This window comes from Anopheles maculipalpis, chromosome 3RL (assembly GCF_943734695.1).
Source record: "Anopheles maculipalpis chromosome 3RL, idAnoMacuDA_375_x, whole genome shotgun sequence".
NCBI classification, from domain to species: Eukaryota; Metazoa; Arthropoda; class Insecta; order Diptera; family Culicidae; genus Anopheles; species Anopheles maculipalpis.
The window spans coordinates 81,958,781-81,976,763 of NC_064872.1; the positions used below are offsets into that span (position 1 = coordinate 81,958,781).

At 42.7% G+C, this 17,983-nt stretch overlaps 2 protein-coding genes across 3 annotated transcripts in view; one reads left to right on the forward strand and one right to left on the reverse strand.

Annotated features, from left to right (window-relative positions):
- LOC126561876 (PTB domain-containing adapter protein ced-6) overlaps positions 1–17,983 on the reverse strand; it is a 359,240-nt gene that overhangs the window by 201,829 nt on the left and 139,428 nt on the right. The gene's annotated exons all lie outside the window — the stretch shown is intronic.
- The window catches only part of LOC126562639 (LIM/homeobox protein Awh-like), an 82,209-nt gene continuing 73,876 nt past the window's right edge, over positions 9,651–17,983 (forward strand). For both annotated transcript variants that reach the window (XM_050219197.1, XM_050219198.1), the window contains exon 1: positions 9,651–9,683. In XM_050219197.1, coding sequence (XP_050075154.1) covers positions 9,654–9,683 — 30 coding nt within the window. In that variant the 5' untranslated portion in view covers positions 9,651–9,653. The remainder of the gene's footprint in view (positions 9,684–17,983) is intronic.

Here is a 17,983-nt window from a genome sequence, read left to right on the forward strand (position 1 = left end):
CGTTAAGTAATAAAAACAAAGAATAAATCTAAACCCATTGAAGATAAAAACCATGGAATATGTATAAAAAAGTAATATACACAGGAACAAAAAAAATTAGATCAAATATATGAAAAAACAGGGACCAAACACCGTTCATTATAAAACAAAACTCTCTTTAAACCTAATCTCAATCAAAAGTTTCAAATGAATGGTAAAAAATTGAAACCAAAACATGAAAGCTCAAAAATAAATCTGATCAGTGCAAAACAGAATAGACAATCAATAAATAAAACAAACCTACAGACACGACGGAAAGAAGCACAATCGAAGGTATGAATATCGTGATAGGTGTCACGAAAGCTGGTTGTACAATTGAACGGGCAAACCAATTTGAACACCTCGACAATAGCACTACACAAACATGCACACTACTCGATGCACATCGGCAAGGGTGAAGGATTGCATTTCCGAATTGCACCGACAAACAACGGTGTGCGTAAGTGGTCGAAACAAAACCAAAAAAAAAAAAAAAATCGATGCATTTGCATTTGGACCCGCGTCTGTTGGATCGAGAGGAGGCCTTGGAGGTGAAAGTGATTGGCTGGCTGCAAATTGATTGTCTCTTTGTGGCCGCACACAGGTGCGAACGTGTGATGGATGCATCGTTGCCTGCAGTGCAATCAAAAACGCATAATCAAGAGGCGCGTCCGTTACAGAACGGATCGAAACGGTCTCAGCGTTCGTTTGCATTGCGTTGGGTGGATTGGTGCATGAATTGAATTTCAATAAGGGCTGTTGGGTAGGTTTTGTTTTGTGGGGATTTTGGAGCAGTTAAGAACATAGTGCGATTTGCAGGTACAGTTTGAAGTGCTTGTGTAAAGGGGTAAAAGGGAGATACAAATACAAAAAGCAAGAATGACTTCCTTCGATATTGAAGCCGAGGGATTGATTAAAATTCTAGTTCTACTTGCAATTAGAAGAAACATGATTAGGACTCGGTTCATCAACAGCTCATCGACATAATTTAAAATCATCCCTTTTTCAGGTCTTTACCATGATTAAATTCGTTAGTAATTTCCACTAACATAACAAAAAAACAACTCAAAAGCTTTTTTGATACGAATTTTGACTTCTTGTGCATAACTTTAGGCGTTCAGCGATGTCTATGAAGGCAATGTTTAAGTTAGTGTATTTGTTGATTCAGACAAATAAAACGATCTTTTCGCATGATTTACCTTTAACAACATTGTCCTATTCATAAACTCGCTCGTAATTAAATCTCCGATATATTTACGGTTAAAGTTGGCCCTAATCATGATTTAATCCTGCTACGATTATTTCCTTAAGAATATGGAACGCTTGCATGATTGCATAATAATTTGAAAAGCACTAAATATTCTTCGCTAGACCACAACAATTTATGAATTGATTGTTGACAAATCTGGAAGTGGCAGGATAGTAAATTCTATCAATTAAAGACGACAGTAACGCGTAAAATAGTAAAGCAGCCCAGCATAAATAAGATCTGAATCGACCACCTTCCTGTATCCAAATGTTACATTAGCTAAGACCGTCTTGTGCGGGACACTGCCTAGCTTGAGATAAAAGTGTCTTGAACGTCTTGCCACCCTACTTCTTGTGCCATCAACCACAACCACCAAGAGACAGTAAACTGATAGGTGTGAAGAAACCGCACAACAACCGTGTAGGCCGTATTCCATTCGCGGGAGGCTCGGTACTGTAGCTCGGTACGGTAATGAACATATATCTTTCGTCAGTTTCATTTTGTGTGCGTGTAGGGGGAGTTGTATGCACACGGCGGTACCCATCACCAAGCACAACCACCGTCAGCGGTAGGTTTTACATTTTTGTGGAAGGTTGCTGGGTACATGTGCGGGAGCTACACGATGCGAAGCTTCAATGGCCACTGAAGTTGCGAAATTCCTCTCCGGGAATAGGGTGGTTGCAGTGAAGTATGGGCCGGTCGTATGTAATAACTGATCAAAAGGGTTGTAACATATGTACACACATAAAATCACATGTTTACAGGTTGATTTACCGATTATTATTATTATTATTTAAAGTCCGCTCCTGCAGGTATGCGGATGGTAGGTCGTTGGATGATCGTCGTCACTGTTTTCGAGCCACAACTTCAGCCGCAAAGGGATGGTTTTTATGGCAGAGCAGTGATCTTCACCTTTTGCATACAATTCGTAATGGTTTTGCATATTATTTGGATTGAGAAGGAGAAGGAAAGCATTGTGGTAAAGAGCAAAGTAGTTTAGGAACTTTAAACCCTTAAAAAAACTATGTGTTTTCAACACTAAACTTAAAGTGCTTAAGACATACGCAGCTCAAACTTTACAAACAAACCCTGTAGGTTGCTGTTTGCAGTTGCAACGTGTGGCACGTGCACTGCAAAGACGAAGACACACAACTGTTGAAGCACTGCAACACCAACGCAAAGCGATCGAAATTATTGCACAATGCGTTTGCACCGCTCACCAAAAGCCTGCCGAGAAGAAGCCATCGCATAAGCTTTAATGGCCACCGACCGATCGCAACCAGCAGTGGCTCGAGCCCGGGTTAGAAGGTGAGCAAATTCGCTTTCTGCCTTCATCCGCATCTGTGTTCACGCTCGTGCGAACATTATCGGCTCCCCGCCACACCCCTTACCGACCGACCGGGCTCGTTGAAGGTCCTTGATGTTGGGTCCAATGGGGAATGATTTTTGTTTTCTCGCTGTACGATTCCGATGGTCACGGATGCAGATGCGCGCGCGGACGGACAAACAATGCAAATATGGGGAAATTTATGATTGTTATTTATTAATAAACATAATTTACGATTTTCATTGCTCCGTGTATCCAGTGCCTTTTGCAGTGCTAGGAGTGGATTGTAGTGTTGAGGTTATGATTTTTGCTACCAATGAAATAGGAATTATTGTATTTATTAAAACGTGGTCAACCGCTGGAATTACGTTGGACATTTAAGGTTCGTAAAATCAAATGCATAACGTAATAAATCGAATCTTTATTTCGTAACTTCATTTCACGATTCTTGTACTCAAATTAGGTTTAAAAACTTATACTTTGTCCTAAGTATGCTGTTGGTTTTAAAACATTAAATGAAAAGTCATAATTGCATACGTTCAGGGGTTCCTTTATTCGATATAAATTCCAATAATTCAGCAAAATAACTCAAAAAATTGCGGCATTTCATCCGAAACTAAGAGCAAATGTTATCTTATCATGTCATTTGAGAAAATACCGGTTTCATCCACAGCAAAATCATGTTAACAACTTCTAATGTTATCCATAAGCAACTAAGGTCATTTTGTGGGCGATCAAGAAAAAAGCTTACCCAAGACTACCGTCTAAAAAACGTTCGACGACAGTATCCGAACGCACTAAAATTGATGATTTACGAACCATTGAGTGCGAAATACTTGCGATTGCATCGGCATCCCGCATGGTGCATTTGCTTTCCTCACTCACCGGACAAGGACACTACACAAACGACACAAATCCACGCATCGTTCCGCCACATCGAGAGTTATCCATTTTGCATGGTTAATAAATTAGGGAGGCTTCTTTCAACGGACCGTCCGCAGGCATCCGCAGAATGTACGGACCTTGCGCATTGCCGGGAAGGACCTTTAAGCCCCACGCGAGCAATAAGAACCGACCGTACACTGAGACACTGTTAAGTCAGAGTTGGACAACAAATCGTCCTAAAGCTGGTCGTAATTCGTGCGCTTTATACAGCAGTGGCACTGTGACGGAGACTTTAAAGTGTGCTTCCTTTGGAGATTTTTGATCGGTGAAGTACACGGGTACAAGGGTGGTCTGTTTGGAGTGGGGGAAGATCGGGATGAAAAAATACCTGCAGGCAGACGGACGAACATAACGTACGGTTGGCTGGCATTCAGGCAGGATTAGCTGGTAAGGATTGACTTCCGTTGAGGTGGTGTTTCTTGTATGTTTCGGAAAGAGAAGTATTCTGCAACATAGCTTCACTTCACTTTCTGTTTTGTTTCACAAGGACCTGTTTTTTGGTTGTTGAAGGGGGTAGAATGGTATTCAAATATGGATGAGAATTGAAAAGCGTATGAAAGAAGTTTATATCCTGCAGATAGACAACTGTAGCGACCGAAGGAGAACAGGAATGGGATACGAAATATCGCAGTGGGACATATTGACAATTGATCTACAAAAGATGCTCGAGGAAGGATTCTAAGTTCTTGAGAGTTTCTTCTGTTAGGATGCTGAGGAAGGAAGCTCTTATATAGTGACAAAAGCGTCGTTACAGTTGTTACTATTTTGGAGAAGGGATTCAGGGAATCTGTTTCGTATTTTTGCAACGCAAGATTTTTTCTTCTATCTTCAATGTTGTCTTCAAATTATATCTTCAAATTTGTAATGTAATCGAAGTTCAATAAATATAGATAAAATTGAAAGAATTCTGGCAAATTGGCAATCTTTAGCAGTAAAACCATTAGAGTGTTGTTGATCATTTTGGGGACTAAAAACTCACTGATTTGGAATGAAATATATTGTCACCTCGCATACTACCATCGCTAGCTAGCCTTTCGTATCCGTGCAATAAACCACATGGACTATTCTTCCTTTTTCCTGCTCCTTTCACGGAATTTGTCTTTCTTGGCTGTTTAAAAGCTGCCAAAATATTCCCACGATCAAGAGCAATGGGTGCGTGTGTGTTCCACCAACGCATTTACCGTTAGCACTCAGTGATTCCGATGAATTATGTCCAATAACATCAACCAAACTTGTAACATTTCCAAATGTCATTTACCGTTGTTTATCGAGGGCAGAAAATATCTACCACTAGCACCACTATCAGCATCCGGTCGATCGTTGATGACATCCGTCATCAAACAGTGTAGGCAGAGTCGGACGATCCATTTCAGTCACGTCGTAACCTTTTCATTGCGATTGATTATAATATTTGATTCACGTTTACTGCCCAGTGTCAGCGATTCGTCGAGAGCGTTGAAGATAGTAAAAATATATAAAATTGACTATCCCTTAAAGGTGGGTAGGTGGAAAGTGTCGATCCAGCCGGATTTGGTTCGAGTTTTTCTATCTAAATCAATCCACAAAGCAATCGATGCGGGTGGTGCTGGTGTAAATGAAGATCGAGCAATGGTTTATCTCGTGACACAAACGAGAACACATTTCATATTCAGAGTCATTTTTTTTTACGTCGGAAACTCAACGGGAACACACGCCATGATTATAAATTAGCGCCATTAATGTCTGCAGCAAATCAAAAGCCCGAAACATTAGCAGAATAGAACAAGAATAGAGCTGAGCTAGCGTGCAAAAAAAAAAAACGAAAGGAAAACATAAAATTAGTCGATAAAAGAAAAGAAGCAAAAGCATGGTGATGATAACGACAAATGACCAAAGAGAATAAAATAAACATGAAATAAAATGAAGTAGGTAGGCAACGCTTTATGCGATGTATAAAATAACAGTGAACAACAGAAGGAATTAATTGACGACGAGCAGGACTATGGGTGAGGATAAGAAAAGCAAACGCTAATACGAGTAGAATAGAGCTAGAAAAACAGCACCATAGCCGCAAGGAAAGTGTATTAAAAAGGCATGCCCCATAGCCTGGAGCGATATCTTTATTACTTACTGGTTGGTAACACAACCGTAAATGTTTTCTTCCACCAAAATGGCCCACCTCGAGACGCTCCACACACCTGCAGCGGTGCACACGGATGTCAGGATGATCATTCGCCCTCCCATCAGCTCAGCTTAATGTCCCGATATAGTCAATGTGCTCAACGAATTTAAATGTCTGTCTGGCTAGCGTGCTCGCTTGCTTACGGGCAGGTCCACGGACGACATAGCACGGCAGCAGCAGTCAGTAGGCTATCGTCTTTTTTATTCGACACCTTCACCATAAAACGACACTAACATCGGCTCGGAATCGGTGGCGTCAAACGGTCATCGAGAAGATACACCTTTTTGTTTATGCTTTGATTTGAAAACGATTTATTGAGACAGCGTGCTGTCCTGCTTCGAGTGCTGCGCAGCTTTTTTACTTGTTTCATAGATACTATGATCGAAGTGGTCGCGTTTTTTAAACGCTTTACCTTTCCGGGAGCGCTTGTTGGCGACAGGTTGCCTAGACAACCTTCAACTTCTTAAGAGAAAAAATACCCGTGACTCCGGGAAGTACATTAAACCACCGTGGGATACGCGTTCAATTTTGTTTGGAAAACATTGTTCTCTCTTTAGCTTTTATGCCCATCCTTGATGTCTTGTCTTGGGGAAGCTTCTTTTATTAAAGTGTCGGCTGCTATCGCGTGTTGTGATCAAACACGCGCAATAAACAAGATGTTAGAACAATGTTTAGAACTTGATGTTTATTTTTAACCACGATGGAGTCATGATTTATGATAATCGAATGGAAGAAGCAGTTGAGTTATGGTTGTCGGGTGGATTAATGATTTAAGACACTAAATCGGCTTGACTGTGGTAGAAGCTAGGGGGCTTCCAGATTTTATTGTACTTTCATTTGCTGTAGTTTGTTTTTCATTCTATCAAGAGTTTTTAGATTTATTATTTGTGTTAAGAATGTATTGTAAATTTTATTCATTTCAAGCTAGCATTAATGTGCTTGAAATCTTACAACAGTAAGCAGAAAAGACAAGAAAATAGTAAGGGAAGTTTTAAAATAAAATCAAATGTTATTCCATACCAAATAGCATACCTTTAGGCGCGTGCTATCCTTTTTTGCACTCATATTGTTAGACTCATATCAAATATCGAAAATTAGATCCCAAAATCGAACATATTGACAGCAGGATTTTGATATTGAACTGTTTCAAAAATGCATTCGATTTATGCTCATGTTATTGTTATCACAATAGCAAAGAATTCACTTTAAGCATAAATACCCTTATTTCTTCTTTTTCACATGGACTTACACCCTTTGCAATGAATGATGTGTTGTTCTTACGCCCTTGAGGGCACAGTTCTACCAAAAAGGATGCATCGAGTTAGAACAGAAAACCTCCTACATGTCACCGCCTTTACACGGTGATGAAGGTGCCTTTGTAACGCAACAATCGTACAAAGCACACCTACCGTGATCCCACAACACGGTAGGGTGATTTCGTTTGAATGCCGAATAGCTACAGTAAATATGACTAATTACATACGCCCAAAAACGTGCCTCAGCGGACACGTGCCGACATGGCGTAAGGAATCATGGCGAGCAGGAAAATAGAATAGATCAAATGAAATTGCTCCAAATTATAAGTTGATCAGATAGTGTTTTGATTTCGACGGGACGAGATGTTTTGATGTTGTCTGTTGTTGTCCCCAATAATAACAAAAGCCTATCTGCTAGGCGCCATCCATAAGAATCTCGTGCGTTTGCACAATCATCAACTTCTTAAAAATCGTGGCCAAATAATGCCTAATAATCACTTACGTAAAATCCCACCCAACGTTTCGAAACTTTCGAAAGATTCCTTCTGATGGTAGTGATGAGATGCCTCCTCTAAACAATCCATTGCTTCAGTGTAGCTCTGCCCGATTGTCGAGTGTATTAAAGTTCTTTAAATGCAATAAAGAGATTTGAAGCACTTTTCTCCGGGCTTGCGAAAGCCAAGCCAGCGATCATTATGTATTCGCAAAGGTAATTGAATTGAATTTTATGCCAGCTTTCGTCTACCAGTCGCGAGGACGTGAAACTCGGCAAATTTCCCTGATGTGAGGTAGAGAAGAGATAGTAGAAAAAAAACCCTTACAAACTTTTCCGAATCCGAAACGGAAGCGACAGGCTGACGAAGCAAGAAATGCCGGCCGGAAGTAGGTAGCGGCAACGAAAGGAAGCAACCATCGGTAAACAAATGATGTCGTGCGAACTGGGAAAGGACGATGGAACGGTCGAGAATGTTGCTGTTCGAGATGGTGTACATAATCGGAAGAGAACATCCTTGCTTAAATATGCAATCCGTCTCGTTCTATCTTTTGCCCTTTCAGGAAGGATATTCGCCAAACGATCGCGAAGCGTAATTCCGTGAGTTCCAGGATAAGTGAGTTCAGCTCCGTGAGTTCCTGGTGTATGCAGGACGTATATTAAAGAGCTGACGTTCCGAATGTAGGCGTGGCTTAAGAACATTCCATGAAGGGAAATAAAGCAATCGCTGTCATGAAATAATGTTTGAGTATCTTTAGAGATTTAGCCAGAGGGATGATGGATAAGAGCCATACGAAAATTCGATTGTAATAATTAAACTATATTTTTTAAAATAATTTATGGTAGAATGCTTATTCCATGTTAAAAATAGGTGGAAATTTAAATTAATGCATCAGCACTAAGCAGTATTTAAAGCACATTGGCAACAGAAAGGTCTGAAGAATGTATGCACATTCTTCAGAGTTCTGTTACTCCGGTTGTAAATCATTTTTGACGAGATATTTATGATAAAAAAGCATTGTAATGAGGTTGATGTAATGACATCTGACAGACCAGCTGATAGTAAAATTGTCACACACAACGCTGTTAGCAAGGAACTATGCATAAATTTACGTACACAGAGTACAAGAAACGATGTAATTCAATCCATACATTGATGGACAGCATGCAGAAACCATAAAAACCACGCCCCCTTTCCAGCCCAACAACAGCCCTCAACAACCCTTATATACTTACGCCATCGGTTGATCGAAGGCGCTCTCCGAGAGCATAGCTTCCGCAGCAACTCTCACAGCATCCTTTACGGTTCGGCAGAAAGCCACAAAATGATGGCAAACGTAAAACGGTACGCGTGCGCTTTATGAATGGATGGTGCACATGCGGCTGACGCGTTGTGTTGCGGGTTTGTTGTTGTTCGACGGTCAAAACGTGTGAAGTGATTTCCGCGGGCAGGTTTCTGTGTGAGGTTTGGTTGAGAGATCGCAAGATTGGCGCGATTTACACGTACGCTCACAGTACACCCTGGGCTACGATCGAGCACGATCGTGAAGCAGGAGAAAACAAGAGAGATAAAGATCAACCTTTTTTTCTTAGGGGGGAGAAGGGCGAACGAACCCCCCCCATCCGACTGGGCGGCAGAAGGGGCTCCTGGGTGCGAAAAAACGAGACGTCGATATGGACCCAGCGCCGTGTACAGGTTTGGGGTGTTCATTCGGTAGACGAGTAGAAGGCTGCGACTAGTGTTAACTCGAGTGTCGATGAGATTGGATCTGTAACGCGGTTGACCGTGTGTGTCATTGGGCTCGGGATACACCGGGTTGAAGGAAAGCAGTGTTTTTAGTGCGTGAGTGTGCTTTTAGGGTGAAAGCATTCGTGATTAGAAAACCAAAATTATTGAAGTGTTTAAAGTGGAAGAGAGATTAACTAGTGCGTTCGATAAGATGTCCCATCACAGGACATCTCTAGCATAAGTATTGAAGTTTGAAATCACCGAGAACTTCGAGTGTCACACAGCCACAGCCTACGCACGTAGCCCGGTGCGTCTCTCGTTTGCCGGCAGTCTGTTCTGTCAGCTGACACGCCGTCAGACAGCCGGACGACAATACGACGTTTCACAGACACAGAATAAACGGGCGAAGGAAGAGAACGAACAAAAAAAAAAAAAAAAACACAGTCAGCCAGCTCCACCAAACAAAACCGTGATCATGATGGATATTAAACTGGAACAGCTGAAGGTAAGAACTTGGCCACTTGGTGAGGTAGGAAGGCCGCCGGCACAACCGATCAAAACACTGTCAAAACGGGCAAACCAACCTGTCAAACGAAGTCGTGTGGTGGCGCGCGCGATCGTGGATTCCAGACATGACAAACTGGAATTGGGGATGGGATGCCGTCGGCAAGCAGCAGCAGCCATAAGAGAGGCAAGGTCTGGCAACACGGAGGTCGGATATTCCCGTCTTCGAGCTTATGGTCACGTTCTTGGCGGGGCCACGGAACGGTTGCATGACTTTTCGATTCTTACGCTTCTTAGCGCTGAGTGATACTTCCGAAGGGAATATAATCGATGATGAATGATCTGTCCTGATGGTGAAGTTGCAGAAGGTCATATCGTTTTGGGACCAATTTTTTCAGGAGATTACGCTTTTCTCAAAAAAATGTCTATATTCTACGATGAATTCAATTACAATTCACTTCGTAGAGTGCATATAAAAAATGTTGTATTGTTAGAAGCTTGTTTTAACCCATACATCTATAAGCAAATTGTAACTCCTCAACTACTTGCCGAAGCTTTTGGGTGGATCAGATCCGGCACGTTAAGCCGGCAAACGGCTTATCGCAAGTCATGGTTTGTAGGCATAAATTTCTGGCCTTCCCAGGACCAATCACGATCGCAGTGCAGGGACACCACAGATCGACCTAAAGATGCCACAGTGATCATGATGTCGATCTGTGATGCCCAACACTCGCTCGCGTCTTTTCTTGCATGTAGAGGGGTTAAGTTTCAACGGTTGGAAAACGGAGGGGAGGTGGCTTTTCTTGACCATAAAAAAAAAAAAAACGGTGCGACTTCAAACGCGCGGCGTTAGAGTGTTTGGAGATAAAATCAAATTAAAAGATGAAATAATGGAAATGAGCATGATGCTGCATCGTTCTTCGGTCTGTGTGGCCTCACTGTTTGGAGCACAGCTGGAACCATAGTGATGATGATGATGATAATAGTCATGATGTGAAATTGTACCTGTTTCGATGGATATGGCAGTCTTTGAAGGTACACCGCGCAGTAAATGTTGCATTACGATCGAAGTGTTGCATAAAGAACACTGCTTTTTTTTTTTATTCAAAAGCATTGCAATGTACATCGGTCAAGAACTTATATTTGAAGCACTTATTTTGACCAGAAAAATATCTGCAAAAAGATTCAATCTCATTTCTTATCGCCTGATCACACCGATACCTCACGCTGGTGCGCTATTGGAAACGCAGATGCGTTTGAAAGGTTTTTGAAGCGCGTGTCGAATCGATTTTGCGTATCCAAGCGTATTTTTCATGAGCAAGAAAAAAGAATGCCTTTTACGGCGATGCTGGCTGGAATGCGGCGATGAGTAAAGTGATACCAAATAGACAATGCAAAACGTCTAAAAAGAAGTAAACAAATAATAAGCGACGAACCTTTTTTTTTGTGGTCCAAGAAAGTAGTGAAATATTTCTTATTTTTATCGAGAAAGCTGAAGTAAGACCGTTTATCGAAAGGAAGAAAATTTTAAGAGATATTTGTATGGTCGCTTATACTTTCAATTGTTGTGCTCGTCTCCGTGTAGCACGATCGAACATTTGTAATGAATTTCTATTGTGCCATTTATTCTATTGATGCTCTACTTTCTAAGCTATTTGCGTGCATTTATGGAGACATTTTGGAGATGTTATAAAGAAGAAATGAGAGAAAATCGTCATTTGATGAAAACATAAACTAAAGCAGCGCGCAAAGCGTCAAAAGATATCAATCAAGTAAAGTTACACCACTCGCTCAGGAAACCGTATCAAGTCATTAGTCAATTTGACGCTCCATCACTTCTTTTAAGGTGCTTGATAATTGTCCTCGCTCGTTTAAACGAGTTTCTTAAGGTAATCATCATATCTTACCTTGCTACCAACGCGCTGCACATAATCTGAATCTCGTTTTCAGGTAATTTGATAGTAGGTTTGGATTCAAATCGTTCCTACCGTCTACGATCATCACCCAGAATCGTGCTGCTAGGCTCGACAACGAAAGGAATAGATTCGTTTTATTACATTTAACACCACGGCTACTCCTTATTTTATGATGGTTGGTATTGATATCGCACGATGAGACTTCAATTCTTCGAAACTTCCTCTATCGCGACCAAAGCTATCCATCGCCCAAATCGCGTTAGCTCCCGCTGATGTTCTGGGAAGCTATCCAGCTGGGAGCCCGACTTAAAGTGCACTGTGTGCGGATGAACGAATTCGCACGCACACAACACAAGCTCACCGTTGGAAGTGATATAATTTACATTTTAAACATATTTATGCTAATCTGTGCCAGGGAGTTCTTCACGCAGAAGTAGAAATTGTTGATGGCACTGTAGCACATTGTTAAACCGGTCCCTGCGTGTGCTTTCACACGTGATCTTCTATTCTGTGGTAAGCTTATGAAGATGACTCATTGTGAATTCTTAGTGCTTTGCCAATTTTTCGTTAACCACCTGGCAAAACAATCGACAACATTTGGGCTTTACTGCTCAACGAAATGTCCCCGTAGGATAAAATAAAACATTTATTCCTGTAGTAGCCACCAACCGTTAAATCGATGAGAGTTTAGGTGGGCCGATAATTACCGCATCCGCTCGGTAGAGTGTTCCATTTTTACGACCACGGGTACAATGTCACGCGGGACCTGCCGTACGTTCCAAGAGTTTATGGTGGTCCACACAAACCGAAACTACGAGCCTGCATCCCCCATGTCAGCGAACATCGACCAAAAAAGGGAATACTAGTCGACCGGGTGAGCACTGTCGGCATTACCCACTCTTTTCTGCTTTCTCCCCCGACGGGGCCGCCATGGGAGTTGGTAGTAGCGGTAGCAAGCTGACGATCATGCTCAAACACCTTCCTTCGCAGTCAACACACACACACACACACACACACACACACACACACATACACGGATGGAGGCGCCTTCGAAGCCGGCACACTCAGAAAAAAAGGCAGCACCCAAACAAAAAATGCGCCTCGTAGAAGACGTAGTGTTTGGAAACTTGAAACCTTCAGTTGTTTGGGGGTGTCAGGGGGGGGGGGGGGAGACTGGATGGGGTAAGATTGAGAAGAAGATCCACAATCCACAAGCGATCGAGTGGCGGCTTGCCGTCACGCACCGCATCCACTCGATGTCCGATAGGGAAGCTCCCAATACCCTCGGTGAAGCATGAGCTCCCTCGGTTTCATCAGGTGGTTGGATGGAAAACAAATCTGTTACCGATACGGCCACTCGACATCCGCGGGATCTGTCATTTTCGTGTGCCTCTTGCAAGGCTCGCCCATTCGTTACACTGGCCCGAACACTTGCAGGCGAAGCGAAGAATTAACTTGTTAGACTTTAGCACCCGATGGCGATGAAGATGTTCGATGCCCGGCCCGTACTCGGTTGCCCGAGATGAGCCTTCTAATGTTGCCGCCAAACAGGGCCTGCTGAAGAGGGTGCACTTGAGTGAGCTTCGAAACGTTGTTGAAATGGCTTCGCACTTGAACGCGTACGGGAAGGAGTAAGCACAAAAAAAAGTGAACGCATCCACAGTGTTACACAGGGCAAGTAATACCCAGAAGTGGCAAACGGGGTAGTACCTTTTAACCACGGACTTTGGAGAGCTTTGGCTTGTGAACTTCTGCGTAAAAGTGTTAGAAATTGAAATATCCATCACACTTTGTTGTACCACCGCACTGGTGCACTGGTGTTGAGTTGTTTGCTTACGTTCCGAGAGTATTTGACGAGCTGCAGATTTCTTGGTCCACTAGAGTTTATGATGCGAAAAGGCCACAACCAGAAATATCCACACTTTTCTGTAACGATTCACTTGATCGCGATTTGTTTGTTGTACTAATATTTGACATTTGTCAACAAAACAGCGCCAATGTAAATTACTACGTGTTGTTTGCAGTGTTTGTAAGAGCTGTACGCTTGATGTAGGAAATCTATTACGAATTACAAAGCATCGGGCCCACACTTGATTTAGATATTCACATGTAACTAGTTAAACTGTCTCAACGAAGACAACCCAAACGAAATTAGTCCAAAAATTCTACAATTTTCTCCACCATTAGATGTGTTCTGATGGATCCAACGTTTCGGTTTCATTTTCATAGACTCCAACCCACCCAAAAGCACCGTAAACTTTGGCATTACAAAAGAAAAATCACCCCCAACGAATCGTCTTACTGACTCAATCTTCGCTGCCCTTCTAATCCGTAATCTTCGTTCGGATCGATGCTTTCTCAATTCTCCCCGAAAAACAAAACAATCCCTCCCCGCCGATCATCGATCATCGCACCGATAGCAGTGCTGAGCCTTGATGAGCTCTTGCCTCATCCGCTCAAGGAAAGCGTCCACCAAGCAAACGGGGAAAAACAATGGAGAAGAATTTTTCACCAAACGAAAGTATCACGTCTGCCGGAGTGCGTCGAGCTGCACTTCACACACGATTATGGGTATGAAATTGTGGATTAGGGCATGAGAAATTGGAAAAATTATTCAACCACAGCACGCGGACATGGTCGCGGATCGGCCGCGCAAGGGTGATGTTGTGGCCTTCCCGCGGTCCGTGGCGAACATCCGAAAGGGTGTCCCTCCCTTGGCCGGCATGTTACGCGAGCGAAGAAAAAACAAAAGCCCGGTACCGGGCCGTACATAAATTATTAATGATCCAGGGCTAATGTTGAAATATTTTCTATGAAATTTTAATGCCTTCTCAATCACGTCTGCTAGGTCTGTCGTCACGGGCGGCCAAGGGGCGGTGGCGGGAAAGGGAGAACTCCGGTACACATGTGAAGGTAAAAATCGAATCGACACGGATTAGTTTCGAAGCTTTTGAGAGTGTTTCAAGTTCGCTCTCGATGGATCGATGGACAGGTTGTTTTCTGTTCGCATTTCATCACCGAACGCTAAAGATCCGATCCGATCGTGCGAGACGACATGGACGGTAAGAATGTGCTCGGAAAGCTGCACACACTTTATTATCCTTCGATTGATTCGGCGCCTCCTGCGACCGAGCGGAGCTCATGCGGATCAAGATGGCTCTAAACAAAGCACCACACCGCATGAGGTCCATTTTGGGACTTAGCAGTGCGCCTCACTGAACTATAAATATTAGGCGGCGTTCGCTTTGCTCGACAAACAAAAAAAAAAAAATGCTCAAATTGACCGTTGGTCGGTGTATTTGTTTGTTTTTTCCTTTTTTTTTCAACAAACCCCTCTTCATTAAAGACATTTCGAGAGGCAATAAATGGAAAAGAAATAGCGTGAATGTAACGACACCAATTGCGTTCATCTTATGGTTTTTAACAGCTGTCACGGAGGCAGCTTTTTGGCACACACGCCGGACACCCGTTGAGGTGGATGTTCGAGTGCAGATTTTCACACTAATTTTCCAACTGTCCCGTTACGGGTAGCCGTAAATAACGGAAAACTAGAAGAATCGTTTGATAAAAACCCTCAGATGGGACACATGCGTCACCGTCACTGCTGAGTAACATCTGGTGTCGATTGATGTATTTTGGTCCTTTTTGTTTCTATTTGCCCGATGAGGAAGAAAGCAGAAGAGACTGTTGGATTTGGAATATGGTTTGCGCTGAGCTACCTAACCAGCCAGCAGGATGAAGGAGTAAACATTGCAGCAAAAAGATAAATTGTAGTTATTTGTTCTATGAGTTTTTTATTGGGTTTTGTGAGGGTACGTAGAGACTGCTGTCATCATTTTGTTAGAGTCAGACATTAGCAAGAATTTGACGTTTTGAATTAAATACTGCATCAAAACAGAGCGATCAATAAGATCGACGCATTTGCCAACCAGAATCAACTGCTAATCCGATCGGATCAATAAATAACGACCTTTTCCCAAACACATTCACTCTTTTCTGCTCGCCCAGCAAAACAAGCCTTTCTGTCAAGTGTGCCAGAATACAGTATTCCTATCGTAAAACGTCACGACACAATGACACGAGACTCCGTTGTTGTTGGCCCTTTACTTTCCCCTATCCGGGATCCTTCTTCACACTCACCGACAGTGCAAGCACACCCTGCTAATGACCATGCCATGAGCGAGCGAGTGTGCGCAGAAGCGCAAAAAAGGATAATCTCCTTTGGCGGGATTAAGATTAATGTCTAGCCTGACTTTGCGTATTAAGCGTATAAGCACATAAGCACGGCAAGCATGATCATCATTGTTGCTGTTGCTGTTTATTGGCATCGCAACTGAACCCTGTTTCACTTCGGAGCACTCCGTTCGGGAATGCATGCCCCAGAGAGTAGAGGACGTTGGGTTACACGGTTCACGGTTTTAAAATAACAAAAATCATTCCAATCGGGATGGCGTCGGTACAGGGGCTTATCCATTTGCATTGGCTGTGATACTTTCTGGGAGATCGTTTTCCTGACACTCCCGCGCCTAACCAGAAGAGGTCACAGGCATCATCGGTTACGGTTACGGTGTGAGTTATGGAGCTGACTTTGATGGATAGCAAGATGTAAGCGAATGGATATGGAGTCTCTATCGATTGGTTTTGTAACCTAACGCACCCGAACGCTGGTTCGGTGAGGATTTAAAAGTGACACTTTGTACTTAAACGATACATGCATGCTTTAAGAATTCGAAACCAGACACTAGGAAGTAGATTTCATTTATATTCAACCTTAATGTTTATCCTTATTGTGTGCTATTAACGTGCTTCAAAAAGTCTTCTATTAAATAGACGAGTCAATTAAGACATAACCCATCGTCTTATTACCGATCACCAGGGAGTAGATACGGTCGAGTCTAATGAAGATACGTTCAATCACATCTAGCGCTCTATGCATAATGCATTCGTTTCCATAATGCATTCAATCGCTCGGCACTCTGTTAGGCACCCACCTTAGATGCACCCTCTCGTAGTCATTTATCGCTAGTCTGGCACCAGTTTGCCTATCCAACGGACGAAGCGACAAGTTTAAATTAAGTGACAATGCGTTCGACTGACGTTTAGTCGATGTTTAATCCCGCCCGACCAGCACTTCTAGGTCCGCGCCAACCGTTAGGCGCGTGTTGGAAGCTGTGTAGCTAGTGTGTAGCTGTAAACAACGTCTGCTCTGTCACCTTCGGTCGCACGCCCGTGTCACATCGTTCGTAAGCGATCGTTCGCTCGATCTTTCCAGCACTCTTTCGCTTTCCATCACTGGTTATCGGATCCCTACGCTCTGGAATACCCGCCAGCAGTGCGACCGACCGTTGTCAATAATAAGATTTTAATCGGATTACACGTTTTTAAAGCTCATGCGTTTCACTTTTTTCGTTTGCCCTGCTCGATCGGTCGGTCGATTGGCTGCGCTTACTGTGTGCGATCGTACCTTCGCCCTAGAGGGATTCGATATTTAAATCGATGTTGTGAAACGGGTGTCAAGGCTCAGCGTGGTCTTAGAACTTGGTTTCACACAAACTAGAGATCGAGATAGGGAGAGAGAAAGAGAGAAAACACGAGAAAATAGACTAGGAAGAAACGTTTCTAGGTTGACATCATACTTAAGCTATTATTGTTCACTATTGGTAATGCTTTTGGAAGGATCAGAATCATCGGGAGGAAGAAAACAAAAACTGAAGAATCACTAAGCTATGATCCTTTGCGTTTGTCGTCAAGGATGCAAAAGTCGAGTGGTAGGTTGTTGAATGAGGCTTAAGCTTTGAACCGAGCGACACATGCAGGAAGCTTACACATGTCGTTCGTCCTTTTGTTTGTTTAACAGTGTGTTGCTTTTATCTACCGTAAAGCCTCCTATGCTAGGACACCTTTCCTGTTGTATAGGAACATCTGTGCGATGCGGAGGAAGAAATTCAAACATTCAATTGATATTTTAATCTGCAACTTCCTGATTCTGTTTACTCTGGAGAGTGTAGAAGACAACAAGGATAATAGTAAAATAATATTGTTGATTCCAAGAATTGGAATTCTTTTCAGGTTCTGTTAAACTAAAACGCAAGTCAGATTTTTTAATAATGTAAGTAAATATTTGGGTGGAGGCGGTTCGATGGTAGACACGACAGCGGCATCGGTCTTCATACGATAGCACCGGGGTTCAAATACCATCCAAACCGTTCCCTCATAGTTAGGACTAACTAACTAACCTAGTCAATCAGTCAGTTAAGGAAAGAAAAACGAAATATTGGCATAAACGTTGTAGTACTGAGCGTACACTTCTTGACAGGTGAAATACTAAAAACACTCAACGGTGCACTTTCACTTAATATCTGTTTAATCAATGTGATGTATTTCA